Consider the following 18,509-nt stretch of genomic DNA (forward strand, 5'->3'; position numbering starts at 1 on the left):
ATTGCCGGATGGCCATTCATCTCAAGAACACATGCTCATTTGCATACTATTGGGAGGGGGGGGGGGGGGTGTGGGAATGACCTACCAAAGACAAGACACAGCTTCTGGTCATGAAACTGATGTAGATTAAAGGGGAGGAAATGCTTGCTGTTTTAGAGTGAATAAGGATGGATAAATCCCCAGGGCTTGACAAGATATTCTCTCGAACCTTGAGGGAGGCTAGTGTAAAAATTGCAGGGGTTCTGGCAGAAATATTTAAAATGTCCTTAGCCATGGGTGTTGTGCTGCAGGATTGGAGGGGAGCTCACAATGTTCTGTTGCTTAAAAAAGGCTCCAAAAGTAACCCAGGAAATTATAGGCTGGTGAGCTTGACGTTAGTATAGGTAAATTAATGGAAGATGTTCTAAGATTGGATATACAATTATTTGAATAGCCAGGAACTGATTACGGATAGTCAACATGGCTTTGTACGTGGTAAGTCGTGTTTAACCAACCATGGAGTTTTTCAAGGAGGTTACCAGGAAAGTTGACAAAGGAAAGGATGTGGACTTTAGGAAGGCCTTTGACAAGGTCCCACATGGGAGTTAGTCAGGAAGGATCAGTAGCTTAGTATTCATGCTGAAGTAGTAAATGGGTTTATATGTTAGCTTTATGGATTTATGGATGATTGCCTCGCTGACTTTTAGGCCTGTGACTAGTGGTGTTCCTTGTCATCTATATCAATGATCTGGATGATGATGTGGTAAATTGGATCAGCAAGTTTACAGATTGGAGGTGTTGTGGACAGTGAAGAAGGTTTTCAAAACTTGCAGAGGGATCTGGACCAGCTGAAAAATAGCAGTTGGAATTTAAAGCAGACAAGTGTAAGGTATTGCATTTTGGAAGGACAAACCAAGAAAAGACATACACAGTAAATGGTAGGGCACTGAGGAGTGTGGGATGACAGAGGGATCAGTGCAGAATAGAAGGGCCAAATTGGCCTGTTTTCGTGTTGTAATTGTTATATGAATACAGATACATAATTCCCTGAAAAGTGATGACACTGATGGATAAGGTGGTAAAGAGAGTTTTTGGCATATTGGCCTTCATAAATCAAGTATAGGAATTGGGGTGTTATGGTAAAGTTATCTAAGAGAAATTTGGCATATTGTGTGCAGATTTGGTCAGGAAAGAAATCAATAAGATAGAAAGAGTGCAGAGATTTACTCAGATGTTGCCCAGATTTCAGGAACTGAGTTACAGTTTAAATGGATTAGGATTTGATTCCCAATAGCATATAAAAATGGAAAGAGATTCAATAGTGGTTTACAAAATTATGAGGGGTACAGATAGAGTAAATGCAAGTAGGCTTTTTCCACTGGGGTGAGGTGAGATACAAACCAGAGGACATAGGTGAAAGGGGAAAGGTTGAGGGGGAACCTCTTTGCACAGCTAAAGTGGTGAATGTGGACTCAACTTTAACATTTAAAAAAATATATTTGGACAGGTACATGGGTGTGAGAGCTATAGTCTGTGCAGATCAGTGGGACTAGGTAGAATTATAGTTTGGGACAGACTAAAGGGCTTGTTTCTGTGCTGAAATGTTCTATGGAAGTGAGGCAAGAGATCGCTAGGGCATTGGCGATGATCCCTGCGTACTCCCTGACTACAGGAAAGGTACCAGAGGGTTGGAGAATGGCAAATGTCACTAAAAAAAATAGGGAGAATCATTGGAATTGTAGAACTGTGAGCCTTCCATCAGTAGTTGGATAGTGTACCATGGACTTTCACTGTATACATCTTAATATTTCAATGTGTTCAACATATTTATGTAAATATGCTCCGTGGTCCTGGAAAAACTCATCTTTACCGTGCAATGTGACTTGATGCTAAGGGTGCATAAAAAATTTTTTAAAATTTCTTTGGAAAATAATTTATTGTGAGTAAAGTTTATTTTGGAGTTTTAAATAAACATTGTCTTAATATTAATTCTGATTTAATTTTCTGCCTGATCAACTATACAGGTGAAGGTAGAATTTGACAACAGAGTTAGTTCCTGCAGGTCATTTGGAGAAGAGGTAGGCATGTTGGATAAACTCCTTTTCCACTAGGCCACAGCTGGTTAGTTTTCTGTGGGGATTCCCACCAGATCATCTTGGACCTTTGGTCTCTAAAAGAACACTTTGAACAGGTCTTCAGTTTATGTCAGAAGCAACAGTAACCAGGCTGCAATCCACAATACAGACGTGAGGACAGGCAGGGCCTGGGAAGCATTGGGCTGGTGGCAAAACATGGACACAGCTGAGACATTATTCAGGAGTGGTCTTGCTACAGATAGGATAGCAAGCCACCCTGTACTGGGCAGCAGCCATTTCCACCACAGTACAGACTCTTCACTCCCCAGCCACATAAGGACCAAGCCTGTCAGAGTGGGATTTGGGGGTAAGTAGCTCACCTCCTTATTCAAACATCCAAGGCGGTTGGACATGGCAGCTGTTTCCACAGTGGGAGAGTCATGGACAAGGATACACAACTCAGGGCTGGTCAGTGAAACCTGAAACATGTAAATATTTCTTCTCAGATGGAGGTAAATCTCTGGTATTCTCTGCTATGAGAGTAGTGGAGGTCAGATCATCAGATATGTTTAAGGTGAATGGATGAATATTTGAAAGATCACTGCACTTTTGGTTCTGGGAACTGGTAGTTGAGGCCAGTAGTCTTCTCCTGAGGTCATCGTGGGGCAGTCTCCACCTGGGCCTCAGTGGTCTTGGGACTTACCCTCTTACCCCACACTGTTCTCCTGCTACCCTGTCAAACCCTCTTGGATGTTTGAATAAGGACTGGAGCCACTCACCCCAAATCCCCATTCTGGCAGCCTTGGTCAGTGGTGGCCCTGGCTGTCGAATGTCCAATCAGACCCACTTGTTGGAAATGGCTTGCTGTCCTTACCTGTAATAAGACCACATCTAAATAATGTTTCACCTTGCCACCACATGGGGAATGGTTTGTGTTCTCCCACTTCTTGGTCTCTGCTGCCCTCCTCAGGCTGCATTTGGTAAAGGTTTCATGGCAGGTCTGACACTGTCCATGGAGACCACAGATGCTAAAAATGGGGCAAAATACAAACTACTAGGGGAACTGGGTAAATGCACATGCTGGAGAAACTCAGAAAGTCAAACAGTGTGTTTTGTGTAGCAAGGATACATACCAATGCTTCAGGCTTGAGCCCTTCATCAAGGATCTCACAAAATGTTCATTTTATAAAAATTATTTTAAAGTTCTCTTTATTGTTTGCACATCCTCAAGTTTCTGGTTAAGGTTTCCTGATGACTCATTGTGTACAAACCATTGCACTCTAAGAATCTTTTAATGTTTTGTAATATGCATTTTCTTCTGTCCTACATGTTCAATAAGAATGATTTCCCATTTGTCTGTCTGTTCAGGATTCACACACCACAGCTGTTACACTCACGAGTAAAGGCCTTGTTTTCTTTTCACCTCACGTAATAACTGCTTCACCTGGAAGGGGGCCAAAGGTTGAGAATGGCTGATGGTGGCTTTGACCTGGGGGAAAATCTCTGGGAGTTTCTATCTTATATTCTGAGACTTTACAACAGGGTTGTTGAAGTCTTCACCTTGTGTGTCGTGAGATTTCTGGGAGACGTGCAATTTCCCTGTAAAGGTAAACAAGACACCACTCAACAACTCACATGGGGAGGTACAGTGTTGACCCTTTTCCCCGCACCATGACCACATGCCCGCCGGTGTGACCAGCCTGGACCATTATATCGGTGAACCAGTTATGGGAGCTTCTGAATGAGATACTGACTTACAGTGGCCATACCCGTCTGTGCTATGAGGTTTTCCCCAGCTCAATCTTCCTCTGGATAGCCCGTGCCGAATGGTAGATCAGAGAGTCGATCAGACTTGCCACTGCAAGAGATGTGGAGAATTACTGGCCTGCATGTGAGGTGAGCATGTGCGCAGGAAGGGTAGAACGGGCACGATTGGGGAATCCTGTGGCATCACACACACTGGTTAGTGTAGGGGTACAATATTCCCGGTGGGACATGACAATGGTGACCCCCCACCACCCCCGGCCCTGCATCGGATGCGACCTCCCCAGCTCTGTCGAGTCCTCTGGGGGTGGCACAGGGTAAATGAACACCAGTTTACTGTTCCCACATTCCCTGCAGTGTTCTTGTAGTCAGGCAAGACTACTGCTACAGCTCCTACCACCTCCAATGTAGCCCCTACTGCCCCATCTATCTTCAACCTTGAGTAGCTCTCACCAGCCCTGCATTGGGCTGAGGCTGCAAAAGTCAGGGCCCTGGAGCAAGTGAGCAGGCTAGGGATCTGGGCCTCTCATCGAGCACGCGTGGCATGGGGACAGTACCTGTGAACACACCGCCGATGATGGCACACACTCCAGTGAGAAAGTGAGTGAACGACCTGTCACACAAAGCAACACTGGGTTAGTGCAGCCAAAAAGAAAGGGGCAGGGATGGGGAGGAGCAGAGAACCCACTTGGGGTCCCCAGACACACTCCAAAACCCCTACATCCATGTACACACACACACACACACACACACCCCAAAACTACAACCCCACTCACACATACAGCCACACAGTATAGACCCTGGTGTGGGTGGAAGGAGCACCTACCTGTGTTTTTCAGTAAATTTCACCATCATTGGGGACAACTCATAGAGCACAAAGACCCCTGGTAGCCCCTGGTCGCCAATCAGCCCGTTGGCCACCTTCTCGTGGCGTGTTACCGAAAACTGGTTGGTTCTGACCACCTAGAGGAAGGAGAGGGTGTCAATGTTGGGGGGGGCAAGGGTGGTGGTTTGCAATGATCCCAGCAGTCATGAAGCTGGGGTGAGGGTCCAGACCAGATCTCAGCGCTATTGAGGGAGGTTACACTGTGGGAGCAACATCACAAAAGTAAGTTTGATAAATTAAGTCTGCTGCTTTTGAGTAAAGCTCTGCTATCCTCACCTACCCTGGAACAATGAATTATAAAGGGGTGGTACTGAGGGAATGTCTGTTATATGTTGATTTTGGAGGAACATGTGGCCTCCCTCCCTGTCTGGAACATTGTGGCTAGTCATGTACCTTCCTGTCTGAAACTTATTCAGAAATCATCACCTGCCAGTCAAGGTTGGACTCCGGCCACTTATTAGTGCACACCTTACTGCTGGTTCATATAAATTATTGGCCAGGCATCCAACTCAGAACATTATAAAATATCAATGCATATCACATTTCTCTCTCTCTCTGCCTCTTGGTCCAACACCCAGACATTGCTCCATGCCAGGTCATTACTGAGAACGTCGCTGGAGGAGTTGAGGTTAAGGTGTGCACTACACTTAAGTTGAGCCATAGATGTGATCAGTGCTTGCAGAGAACCACACCCCTATTGGTACAGGGAACTGGGATTCTGTGTGAAAGTCTATATGGTTGTTTCGTAATAGAGTAATGAAGTATTGTTTGACTTTTTCCCGTTTGTCTCTTGTGTGTTCAATAAAATTACCTGTAATGGTAACAATTGTGTCCAGACTCATCTTTCTGTGAACCCACTGATTCTAATACTCTTCCAAACACAAGTGTTGGACTGAGGGAGTAACTGTCTGACCTTACCTCACCATCCAACTTGACATAAATCGTGGGTACAATCTTCACAAAGTACTGGAACATCATAGATGCTGGAAGAGATGGATGCAGATTAACATGATGTCCTGCAGAGGCAGATCACATTATCTATTTCTTTCTAAACTTAAACCAGGCAGACATTGAAAATCCCACCAACTCGTTGTCACTCAACACTGAACTGCTTGAATGGACATTCTACCAGGAGTTGGCTGCTTTCCCTGCAACCACTGCTACCTTCCACCTCATTGAGCCTCTCACGACCTGATCTAATCATATTCTGCTCTGAAATGTAGAATGTGTTAATCTGATCGTGGTGCTGGTGATGCAGCAGAATCGGAGTTGTTTGAAAGGGCAGGTACTAGTCAGCAAGGCGCAGGAAGTGGTGGGGGGGGGGGGGGGGGCGGCTGAGGTTACAGCACTGATCTTAATGGGCAAAGCAGGCGTGAGTGCCAGTCCCCTTACAACAGCCCAACAACTGGTTTTGACATGCAATCTAAGTCCCACGTTTTGTCATACCTTAAGGGCTCAAGCCTGGAAACGTTGGTTCTTTATCTTTGCTACATAAAGGACACAGTTTGACCTGCTGAGTTTCTCCAGCATCTTCAGTTGTCTTTAAAACACCCGAGACGGATGGGTGGATGAGGGTTGAGCCACGATGTCGGACCCGGTTCTACGCATGCGCAGGAGAGCTGCAGCAACACCTGATTACAGCGCCCTCCGCTTGACCGGCCCGATGACATCACTTCCTGCCTGGGGTAAGATGGTGGCCTAAAGTGACAGGAGGAGCGAGGTTCGACGAGCGGAGCCGCGGTGAGCGGGGGCCCCCACCCCTCCACCGGCCCCTGGATCCCCGAACGCCCGGAGGGAGGGGAGCAGAGGGTGGGTGCGGGCCTGGGGTCGGATCATCGCTGCCCCGGGTGAGGGGGTGGGGGAAGGGGACTGGCAGCCGGTGGGGATGGGGGAGGGGAGCTTGGACCCGGGTGAGGGTGGAGGAGGGACGGGGCCCGGTGGAGGGTGGGGGGGGGGGTGTAAATGGGATCCTGGGTGGTGGAGGGAGAGGGGGAGGGGGGTCGGAGCCGGTCGCCGGCACCCAGGGCCACACCGGGGAGGCCAGTGCCAATGATGGTCAGTGACGCTCTGCCCTCTCCTAGATGCCAGTGAGCGTGGGACCGTATGGGCAGTCGCAGCCCAGCTGCTTTGACAGGGTGAAGATGGGCTTCATGATGGGCTGTGCTGTTGGCATGGCAGCAGGGGCACTGTTCGGCAGCTTCTCCTGCCTCAGGTCAGCCAATCGCCACAAACATTTTGTTTCAACTACAAACTAGCACACGCTTTGTAGTCTGCCCATTACTCCCTGCCTGCCCCCTGGCTCCAACCCCAAACTGAGCTCCTTAGTTACCCTGGGCTTAGAATCTCTATGCTGCTTTTGCCCTCCATAGACAGTCAGCACGAGACTCAGCTACAACTCATAAGGAGATTTGTGCCAGTCATCTGGTGCCAACTGATAAATGTAATAGGCTAGAAATCTTCGAGAAATATCGAGACAAGTTTTGGTGATTGATCAGTGCAGCCTCACGCTCTGCCAACAGGGAACACCTATTCACACAGCTTCACAGAAAGAACAGCTCTCTCCCTCCCCCCCCTAGCCAACACATCTGGAGTGTGCAGTAATCCTGAGGGGCCAGTGGCATTTGCTGCTGACAGCCACTATAGCTGGAATTAATTATTAATTCAATTTCAAACTTGATTAGCTGTTCAATACCAAGCTCTGGGTGGAGACCAATGTTCAAAAAGCATCAAACAACTGACACCACAAGATATCCTACTGCAATAGAGATTGGTAACCAAGTTCTGGCTCCAGCTGCCTTCACTCACCAGCCTCAGCTGTGCTTTGTGCTTAATCTGCTGTAGTTCATGCTAGGGGTTTAGTTGAAGGTGCCCATTGGGATAGGGTCAATGGTCAATCTGTTGCCCGTCCCAGAGTGAGAGGAAGGTGCTTTAATTTTTACAGAGTGGCTGATGTCTGGAACTCGCTGCCAGAGGTGGTGGTTGGAATTAGACACAATCACTACATTTGAAAGGTATTCAGACAGTCACTTAAATAGGCAAGTCATACAAGATTACTATCTAAAGCAGGCAAATGGGAAACAAGGTTCATATGAACATGGTGGGGTTGGGGGGCTGGTTATTTGATGTACAGTTCCATGATGCTCATTCTCTGCAATGTGACTAATGGATCACATTTGGCTTGTCTGAAGGTCATGGTCCTCACTGGTGCCCATCTTGGTTCTATTCCCAGAGTGGTCCTCAAACTATCATTGAATGAAGTACTTTGTGGGGGGTAAAATAGAAGGGCAGGATATACAATTATAGCAGGACTTGTGACAGCATTGATGTAGAGGAGTCTGAGGGTTTGAGTCCACAGCTCACTGAAAGCACCATGTAAGTAGATCAGATGATAAAGGCATATGGGGTACTCTTCTTAATTTTGGCATTGAGTATGGACTAATGTGGCAGCTATCCAAGAAAAATTAGGCCATATTTGATATATTGCGTGCAATTCTGGTTGCCTCATTACAGGATATGGAGGCTTTGGATACAGGTTTGCCATGATGCTACTTGGAGTAGTGGGTATGAGCTATGGGGAGAGGTTGGACAAACTTGGGATGCTGAGAGGAAACCTTATGGAGGTTTATAAGATTGATAGGTTTTGCCAGAATCTTTTTCCCAAGGTGAAAATATCAAACATTAGGGAATGTGTGCTTAAGCTGTTGGTGGATAGTGGGGAGAGAAGATTAAAGGAGATGTGGGGGCATGTTTACACAGAGTGGTGGGTGTCTGGAACAGGCTGCCAGGGGTAGGGGTGGAAGCAGATGCAATTGTAGCGATTAAGAGGCATCTAGACAGATATCTATATACAAGTGCAAATGTGGAAGAGTACAGCACAGGACTAGACCCTTCGGCCCATAATTCTGTACTGAACATGATGTGCATATCAAAGTAAAACTCTGCTGCCTGCTCCTGATAGATATCTCTCCATCCTTCATGTTCTTGTTTTTAATCTAAAGGCCTCTTAAACACAACCATTGCATCACTTCCAGCTCTTCTCCCAGCAGCCCGTTCCAGACACCCTCCACTCTGTGTGAAATATTGACCCACGTAGCTCCCTTTCTCACCTTAAATAGTATGATTCTTCTACTCTGGTGGAAATCTGAGGTTATAACCCTAAAGGTCCTCCATTGTCACTTAGTATCCATTTCCCTGAACTCCTTCTTCCTTCCTACCCATCACTGGTACCAATGTGGACCAGACTCTCCATTCCTTCTCAGAATGCCCTGGACCTGCTCATCTATGACTCAAGCACCAGGGAGGCATCACACTATCCTGGTCTCACTTGCAGCCGCAGAAATTCACTTAGCTTTTGCTGACCGCCCTTCCCTGCTGAGACTGAGCCACTCATGGTGCCAATGACCTGGTCACTGCTGCCCTCTAGCAGTCCAAAGTGGTATACTTGTTACTGAGGGGAATGGCCACAAGAGAACTCTGTGCTGTCTGCCTTCTCCCTTCACTCTTCCTAGTGGTCACCCAGCTGCCTGCAGCCTGGACTTTGGGTATGATCACATCAGTGTTGCTGATGACCTTCTCTGCCTTTTGGATGATCCTGAGTTCATCTAAGTCCTTAAACAGCCGTTTTAGTTTAATTTAGGTATCATGTTTGGCACAGACATGGGCCGAAGGGCCTGATCCTGAGCTGCTCTATGTTCTACATGGATCTGCCAGCATTGAACGCCATCGTTAGGGCTTTTCCTGGAAGAAACCGAACATGTTTCTGGCTAAGTGAGTGTGGGCACAAATCACTGATACATACGTTCCATTCATTGTGAGACTGCCTCTGGTTGCCATCTTTGGGGTTTGCATGTTCTCTGTTGACCATGCGGACTCTCCCACATCCCAATGTTCACCAATCACCAGGGAAGGTCAGTGGTAAGAGAACTGGGCATAGGGACGAGCAGTTACCAGGAGGTAAAGTGAGGAATCGGACCAAAGGGTCTGCAGAGCTGGGAGACAAATGGCCAAGTAAGTGAATATGAAACCTATCACCTTGCTGAACAAACCCACCTTTGCTTGGTTTCTAGGCTAGGACTGAGGGGCCGGGAGCTGCTGGGCGGAGTTGGCAAGACCATGATGCAGAGTGGAGGCACGTTTGGAACCTTCATGGCGATCGGAATGGGAATCAGATGCTGACAGCTCTTTCTGAAATTGAGAGTTCTGAGATTGTGCTCAAGTAATAATGGAGAATAAAATGTGATTTACCGTTGTATCAAATTGTGAAAATTAATGTGTCTGATTGGAAGGCTCGTCACTGAATGCAAAAATAATTTGGTTGACAGTGGGTTCTACTAGTGGGGGACGTCACTGCATGGAAAACATCAGCAAACACAAGGCCAACTGGTAAAACTGCCCGATATGACACAAGGGGAATTCTTTGGGAAGTAGGCACCCAAGAATGGCAGGGCAGTTTGGGAAGGGCCTCTGTTACCTACTGCTCCTGTATCACCTGCAGGCTCTGGGATGGGAACAAGTTGGAGCGGGTGCAAAGCAGCTGTTGGGAGCATGGGGGGGGGGGGGTGGTTTATTTCACAAGCTACATGTCATTAAAGAGATTCTGAGGGATGAAGAGTTGGCAAGCAGAAGACAGATTTCACAAGACATAGGAGCAGAAGTAGGCCCACTGGCCCATTGAGCCTGCTTCGCCATTCTAACCATGAGCTGATCCATCATCCCACTCAGTCCCACACTCTGGCTTTCTCCCCTTAACCCTTAATGTCCTGACAAATCAAATAGCTGACTATCTCTGCCTTAAATATATCCAATGACCGCTTCAACAGCCCTGTGGCAACAACTTCCACAGACTCACAACCCTCTAGCTAAAAACATTTTTCCACATTGCTGTTTTAAATTGATGCCCTTTTATCCTGAAATTGTGTCCTCTAGTCGCCAATGGGAAACATCCTTGCTACATTGACTCTGTCTAGGACTTTTAAGCATTCTAAATGACTTGGAGGTTCCCACCCTCCTCATCCTTCCGTACTCCAACGAGTCCAGTCCAAGAGCTGACAATCATTCTTCATATGCTAACACTTTTCTTCCTGGTATCATTCCAGTAAATCTCTGAACCTTCTCTAATACCAGCACATCGGGTCTCAAATACAGCACCTAAAACTCCCAAGTGAGGTCTCACCATTGCTTTACGGAGTTTCCACATTATATCCCTGCTCTTGTATGCTATCCCTCTAGAAATGAATGCCAACATCGCATTCACCTTCTTCACCACGGTCTACACTCAGAGTAGCAATCTATCTGGTGCAGCAGAAAGAGCTTCAGTAGGAGAAAGTGGATAGACTACTGCAGAAAGCGTTCAGGCTGTGGATTCTGCAAGTCCTCAGAACAACAGGCAGGCTATTCATCATGCTTGTTCTGTTCATTCACAAAGTTGGACAATGTAGGTAAAATTCAAAATTCTCTCTCTTTTGTTCACTGCTGATTGAATGATGTACCTTGGAGCTTGTTAGCAAATAACTCCATAACACGTCTGTGTGTGGTTAGCGGTGAATCCCAAGTTTTTCCAAAAAAAACCAAATGTGCAAAAGTCTATTAAAACGGCTGTTTTATGCTTCAGCCTCAAGACTGCGCATTCTCCACCCACAAAATTTCCTCTCAGGTTTCTCTGCCCCCAGAACCATTCTGCTTACCTTGGTTTGCTGTTATGTTGCTTCCATCTAGAGGGTTGACTATTCCAGGGTAATCACTGCCAAAGGAGAGGTGCTTGATGTAGTGGGTCATGTTTATCTGAAGGAGAAAGTACAGATAATGTTACTCCCCAAACCTTTCACCAGACATGCTTTACCAGATTTGAAAGTGGTAACAGGCCTTATTGGCCCACGAGTCTGTGCTGCCCAATTAACCTACAATCCCTAGTATGTTTTGAAGAATGGGAGGAAACTGGAGCCCCCGGGAAAAACGCACATAGACATTGAGAGAACAAACAAATTCCTTATGGACAGTGCAGGATTCGAACTCTGGCTCCAATCCAATCCAATCCAGCTGGTGCTGTTACAGCATTACATTTAACCGCTATGCGGCCCTGGTGAAGAAGTTCAAGGCTTTTTTTTTAATTTTTTAAAATTTTTTATTTTTCACACCATAAATCACATTAGCCATGATATACACTTTTTCTTTTTCACACATTTACAGTGACTTTTTCTCCCCCCCCCCTCTCATCCATTTTAGGTATACAATCTAGGTTGCATTAATTCAGTCAGACAATGTTGTCATTCATCAAAAATACACCAGAAATTCTACAGAGTCCATTCTTTTCTTTCCTTCTCCTTCCATCAACTTAGGTAATGTTTGTCCCCGGTAGGTTTTCGCTATTGTATTTAATGTAAGGCTCCCATACTTGTTCGAATATTTCAATATTATTTCTTAAACTATATGTTATGTTTTCTAATGGAATACATTTATTCATTTCTATATACCATTGTTGTATTTTCAAATTATCTTCCAATTTCCAGGTTGACATAATACATTTTTTTGCTACGGCTAGGGCTATCTTAACAAATCTTTTTTGTGCATCCTCCAAATCAATTCCAAATTCTTTGTTTTTTATGTTACTTAGGAGAAAGATCTCTGGATTCTTTGGTATATTGTTTTCTGTTATTTTATTTAATATCTGATTGAGATCATCCCAAAATTTTTCTACTCTCTCACATGTCCAGATTGCATGAATTGTTGTTCCCATTTCTTTTTTACATCGAAAACATCTATCAGATACTGTTGGGTTCCATTTATTTAACTTTTGCGGTGTAATTTATAGTCTGTGTAACCAATTATATTGTATCATACGTAGCCTCGTATTTATTGTATTTCTCATCGTTCCAGAACATAATTTCTCCCATGTTTCCTTTTTTATCTTTATATTTAAATCTTGTTCCCATTTTTGTTTAGTTTTACCATTTGTTTCCTCATTCTCCTTTTCTTGCAGTTTAATATACATATTTGTTATAAATCTTTTGATTAACATTGTATCTGTAATCACATATTCAAGGTTACTTCCCTCTGGTAAACTCAAATTGCTTCCTAATTTATCCTTTAAGTAGGATCTCAGCTGGTAATATGCCAACGCTGTATCTCCAGTTATATTGTACTTATCTCTCATTTGTTCAAAGGATAAGAATATACTTCCTGAAAAACAATTTTCTATTCTTTTAATCCCTTTTTTTTCCCCATTCTCTAAAGGAAAGGTTGTCTATTGTAAAAGGGAGTAGCTTATTTTGCATCAATATTAGTTTTGGTAATTGATAATTTGTTTTATTTCTTTCTACATGGATCTTCTTCCAAATATTGAGGAGATGATGTTATACTGGAGAAGTTCTATGTTGTACCAATTTTTCGTCCCATTTATATAATATGTGTTCAGGTATCTTTTCCCCTATTTTATCTAATTCTAATCTCGTCCAGTCTGGTTTTTCCCTTGTTTGATAAAAATCTGATAGGTATCTTAATTGTGCGGCTCTATAATAATTTTTAAAGTTTGGCAATTGTAAGCCTCCTTGTTTATACCATTCTGTTAATTTATCTAGTGCTATCCTCGGTTTCCCCCCTCTCCATAAAAATTTCCTTATTATTTTCTTTAACTCTTTGAAGAATTTTTCTGTCAGTTGTAATTGGCAGTGCCTGAAATAAGTATAATATCCTTGGAAAAATGTTCATTTTAATACAGTTTATCCTTCCTATCAGTGTTAGTGGTAGATCTTTCCAATGTTCTAAATCGTCCTGTAATTTTTTCATTAGTGGATTATAATTGAGTTTATATAATTGGCCTAGATTTTTGTTTATTTGTACACCTAGGTATCTTATTGCCTGCATTTGCCATCTAAATGGAGATTCCTTCTTAAATTTTGAGAAATCCGCATTATTCATAGGCATTGCTTCACTTTTATTTACGTTTATCTTGTAACCCGACACTTCTCCATATTCCTTCAATTTCCTATATAATTCTTTTATTGATAGTTCTGGTTCTGTTAAGTACACTATAACATCATCCGCAAATAGACTGATTTTATATTCCCTGTCTTTTATTTTTATTCCTTTTATATTATTATCTATTCTTATCAATTCTGCTAGTGGTTCTATAGCTAGTGCAAACAATAAAGGTGATAGTGGGCATCCCTGCCGCGTTGACCTGCTTAAGTTAAATTGCTTTGATACATGTCCATTTACTGTCACTTTCGCTAACGGTCCCTTATATAATGCTTTAATCCAATTAATATACTTCTCCGGTAAACTGAATTTTTGCAATACTTTGAACAAATAATTCCATTCTACTCTGTCGAAGGCCTTCTCTGCGTCTAAAGCAATTGCTACTGCAGGTGCTTTATTTCCTTCTACTGCATGAATTAAGTTAATAAATTTACAAATATTGTCTGTTGTGCGTCTTTTTTTGATAAATCCAGTTTGGTCTAAATTTACCATTTTCGGTACCTGTTCTGCTAATCTGTTTGCTAATAGTTTCGCTATTATCTTATAGTCTGTGTTTAGCAAAGATATTGGTCTATATGATGCTGGTAAGAGTGGATCTTTCCCTTGTTTTAGTATTACTGTAATTATTGCTGTTTTACATGAATCTGGTAAGCTTTGTGTTTCATCAATCTGGTTGATTACATCCAGGAGGGGCGGTATTAATAAGTCTTTAAATGTTTTGTAGAATTCTATTGGAAATCCATCCTCTCCTGGTGTCTTATTATTTGGTAATTTTTTTATTATCTCTTGTATTTCTACTGTTCCAAATGGTTCTGTTAATTTATTTTGTTCCTCTATTTGTAGTTTAGGTAGTTCAATTTTAGTCAAAAATTCCTCTATTTTCCCTTCTTTCCCTTTGTTTTCAGTTCGGTATAATTGTTCATAGAATTCTCTAAAGTTTTCCTTAATTTCTTTTGGATTATATGCAATTTGTTTGTCTTTTTTCCTTGATGCCAATACCATTTTCTTAGCTTGTTCTGTCTTAAGCTGCCATGCTAGGATTTTGTGCGTTTTTTCCCTAGTTCATAATATTTCTGTTTTGTCTTCATTATATTCTTCTCTACCTTATATGTTTGTAATGTTTCATATTTTATTTTTTTATCCGCCAATTCTCTTTTAGTTGTATCTTCCTTCATTGCTAATTTTTTTTCTATGTTTACTATTTCCCTTTCCAACTGCTCTGTTTCCTGATTATAGTCCTTCTTCATCTTGGTTACATAGCTTATTATTTGCCCTCTAATGAATGCTTTCATTGCATCCCATAGTATAAACTTATCTTCCACTGATTCCGTATTTACTTCAAAATACATTTTTAATTGTTTTTCAATAAATTCTCTAAAATCCTGTCTTTTAAGTAGCATGGGGTTTAATCTCCATCTATACATTCTTGGAGGGATGTCCTCTAGCTTTACTGTCAATATTAAGGGTGAATGGTCCGATAGTATTCTCGCTTTATATTCTGTTTTTCTTACTCTATCCTGCATACTAGCTGATAACAAAAATAGGTCTATTCTTGAGTATGTTTTATGTCTAGCCGAGTAGTATGAGTATTCCTTTTCTTTTGGGTTTTGTTTCCTCCATATGTCCACAAGTTTCATATCTTGCATTGATTTAATTATAAATTTGGTTACTTTGTTCTTCCTGTTAATTTTTTTCCCCGTTTTATCCATATTTGGATCCAAATTCAGGTTGAAATCCCCTCCTATTAGTATGTTCCCTTGCGTATTAGCTACCTTCCAAAAGATATCTTGCATAAACTTTTGATCTTCTTCGTTAGGTGAATATACATTAAGTAGATTCCAAAACTCCGAATATATCTGACATTTTATCATAACATATCTCCCTGCTGGATCTATTATTTCCTCTTCTATTTTAAATGGCACATTTTTACTAATTAATATAGCCACTCCTCTTGCTTTTGAATTATATGATGCTGCTGTTACATGTCCTACCCAATCTCTCTTTAATTTCTTGTGCTCCAATTCAGTTAAGTGTGTTTCTTGGACAAATGCTATATCAATTTTTTTCCTTTTTCAGTAAATTTAGTAGTTTCTTCCTTTTAATTTGGTTATGTATTCCATTAATATTTAAAGTCATATAGTTCAGCGTAGCTATTTTATACTTTGTTTATCTTCTCCTTCCGTTTTTCCATCATTACCTTTCCTCCTTTTCCATTTCTGTTTTCTTATTTTCAACTCTTTATAAGACAACATTCCTACAACATCCAACATTTTCCTTATTCTCCTATTTATATCTTCTTTATCCCCAATCTCCCCTTCCCCTCCTGAGTTGTCCTTTATCCCTTGTCGGACAACCACATCTCCCCTCTCCATTTGGGTTTGCGAATTCACTCGCAAGCGTCAACTGATTTTGCAGTGACCACTATTTCTCCCCACCCAGCCCTCCCCAGAAAAGATTTCACTTTTCATATGTAACAAAGGTCACTCTTTTAATTCCCTCCTTATTCTCTCTATTCCATTACCTTCCCTTATTCATTCTTGTCTATACTATCTATATTTTCCTCTAAGTACAGATACCTTCACGTAGGCACATTTTATCTATTCACTCTTATACCTCTTTACCCACATACATATCAATCGTGATCATTTTTACTCTCATTACCCGTCTTCATCCCTCAGTCTATTTTTGTAATTGTTCTGCAAATTTTCGTGCTTCTTCTGGGTCCGAGAATAGTCTGTTTTGTTGTCCTGGAATAAATATTTTCAATACCGCTGGATGCTTTAGTATAAATTTATACCCTTTCTTCCATAAAATCGCCTTTGCTGTATTGAACTCTTTTCTCTTCTTTAGGAGTTCAAAACTTATATCTGGATAAATGAAGATTTTTTGCCCTTTATACTCCAGTGGTTTGTTGCCCTCTCTTACTTTTTCCATTGTCTTCTCCAGTACCTTTTCTCTTGTAGTATATCTTAGGAATTTTACTACAATAGATCTTGGTTTTTGTTGTGGTTGTGGTTTAGAGGCCAATGCTCTATGTGCCCTTTCTATTTCCATTTCTTGCTGTAGTTCTGGACATCCTAGGGTCTTAGGGATCCAATCTTTTATAAACTCCCAAATATTCTTGCCTTCTTCATCTTCCATAAGGCCCACTATCTTTATGTTATTTCTTCTGTTATAATTTTCCATTATATCTATTTTTTGAGCTAACAGTTCTTGTGTCTCTATCGCTTTTTTATTAGATTCCTCCAATTTCTTTTTTAAGTCTTCTACCTCCATTTCTGCTGCTACTGCCCGCTCTTCCATCTTGTCCATTTTCTTTCCCATTTCTGTTAAGGTCATATCTATTTTATTCATTTTCTCTTCTGTGTTGTTTATTCTTTTTCTTAAATCATTAAATTCCAGTGTTTGCCATTCTTTAAATGACTCCATGTATCCTTTAATAAGAGAAAGTACCTCCTTTATCTTGCCTTTCTCTTCTTCTTCTATTTCACTGTACTCTTCCTCTTCCTCTTCCTCTGGGTTGGCCATCTGTTGTTTCTTTGTTGCCCTTTCCTTCTCTTCTTTCTTGTTTCCATTGTCTTCTGTGGTCTCTTCTTGCTGCAGGTGTTCTGCAGCTGTCGTTGCCGGCTGTGGAGATCGACTCCCCAGCTGGTCCCCCCTCCCGTCGGTGTGTTTTTTTTCATGCGCATGCGCGGTTGCACACTTTTACTCAGCTCAACGAGCCATTTTTGTAGTCCATTATCTACCGACCTGAGGGAGTGGGTTTCTCTCTCCACAGCGGGCCTCTTCGAACAGGTAAGGCCTTCACCTTCTTCCTCCGTTGTCTTCTCTTCCTCTCTTCTTACCGTTGCTTTCGATTTTTCTTTTTTTGTCGCCATCTTCTTTCCACCTTTATACTCACTTTTTTTTCACTTTTATTTCTGTGCCTTTGTGTTTTCCTTTGTTTTTCCCGACTTTTCTGGAGAGGGCTGGAGTTCACTGTCCGGCCACTACTCCATCACGTGACTCCTCCCAAGAAGTTCAAGGCTTCTCATATTACACAGACTTGAAGTTCTGGAGACCTTTCCCTCCCTCTGGTCTAATTCCACTCCCCCCACCAAATCTTGAGAGCACGTCCTCTGGATCAGTCCAACAATCTGACATTGGAACGAGTGAGTAGACCAGGAAGATACTAGTAATTGTAGATTTTCAGAAAGCTTTGATAAGGCCGACACGTAGTTGGTCAGAGTTACAGCACCTGGAACTGAGGTTATAGATACAGATTGGACAAACCATAGGAACACACTGACCCTCGGGGGGAGGGGGGGGGGAGAAACGACACACTGATCCTCACCTCACCTAATCACCATCTAGATCAATGCATTGAGTAAAGGTCTAAAAGTTATTTTTCTAAGTTGACTGAAGACATAAAAGTGGGTGGGTGGTGAAGGAGGATGTGAAGAGGCTTCAGTGGGAGACAGATAAGCTGATGGTACAATGTGGAAAAAGTGAGGTCGTCACTTTGGTGAACAGAATGGAACTGTGGAGGATATGTTAACATGCCACGGATCCTCTGTGGTTAATAAGGGATTACTGAAGGTGGTACGTGAGTGGAAAAAAAAGGTCGAGAAACATTGGTTTAAGGGGACAGATTTAGGAGACATGAGGAGCAAACCTTTCACTCAGAGGATGGTGTGTATCTGGAATGTACTGCCAGAGGAAACTAGATACGGGCACAGTAACAATGTTCAAAAGACGGTTGGACAGATTTATGGGTGAGTGCAGGCAGATGGGACTGGCACCTACTCTTACATTGGTTGTCTCAACCAGTTGGACCTCAAGGCCTGTTCCGT

General features: G+C 42.6%; 2 protein-coding genes across 8 annotated transcripts in view; one reads left to right on the forward strand and one right to left on the reverse strand.

The window, feature by feature from the left end:
• Positions 1-3,246: 3,246 nt before the first annotated feature.
• Positions 3,247-18,509, reverse strand: part of ergic3 (ERGIC and golgi 3) — a 34,862-nt gene continuing 19,599 nt past the window's right edge. For 3 of the 6 annotated variants that reach the window (XM_069884555.1, XM_069884549.1, XM_069884552.1), the window contains 5 exons: positions 11,388-11,484; positions 5,623-5,687; positions 4,645-4,781; positions 4,376-4,431; positions 3,247-3,653 (listed from right to left, as the gene is read on the reverse strand). In XM_069884555.1, the coding sequence (XP_069740656.1) occupies positions 3,568-3,653; positions 4,376-4,431; positions 4,645-4,781; positions 5,623-5,687; positions 11,388-11,484 (441 nt within the window). In that variant the 3' untranslated portion in view covers positions 3,247-3,567. Of the gene's footprint in view, positions 3,654-3,812; positions 3,913-4,375; positions 4,432-4,644; positions 4,782-5,622; positions 5,688-11,387; positions 11,485-18,509 lie in introns of all 6 variants that reach the window. The other 3 variants (XM_069884550.1, XM_069884553.1, XM_069884551.1) reach the window with 2 other exon arrangements.
• romo1 (reactive oxygen species modulator 1) lies at positions 6,338-9,960 on the forward strand. 2 transcript variants are annotated; one of them, XM_069884569.1, is made up of 3 exons: positions 6,338-6,444; positions 6,786-6,916; positions 9,771-9,960. In XM_069884569.1, the coding sequence occupies exons 2-3, from the start codon at positions 6,786-6,788 to the stop codon at positions 9,877-9,879; spliced, it is 240 nt and encodes a 79-aa protein (XP_069740670.1). In that variant the 5' UTR covers positions 6,338-6,444; the 3' UTR covers positions 9,880-9,960. The 2 variants fall into 2 exon arrangements, with proteins under 2 accessions (XP_069740670.1, XP_069740671.1); XM_069884570.1 differs by having other exon boundaries at positions 6,415-6,513.

The sequence above is a fragment of the Narcine bancroftii genome, chromosome 6 (genome assembly GCF_036971445.1).
Source record: "Narcine bancroftii isolate sNarBan1 chromosome 6, sNarBan1.hap1, whole genome shotgun sequence".
NCBI classification, from domain to species: domain Eukaryota; kingdom Metazoa; phylum Chordata; class Chondrichthyes; order Torpediniformes; family Narcinidae; genus Narcine; species Narcine bancroftii.

What these genes read in the sequence shown, in the direction of transcription:
- romo1 (XM_069884569.1), top strand. Translation starts at nt 6,786, where the DNA reads ATGCCAGTGAGCGTGGGACCGTATGGGCAGTCGCAGCCCAGCTGCTTT. An exon ending in GGCAGCTTCTCCTGCCTCAG is followed by an intron (nt 6,917 to 9,770) that starts GTCAGCCAATCG and finishes CTTGGTTTCTAG; the next exon opens with GCTAGGACTGAGGGGCCGGG.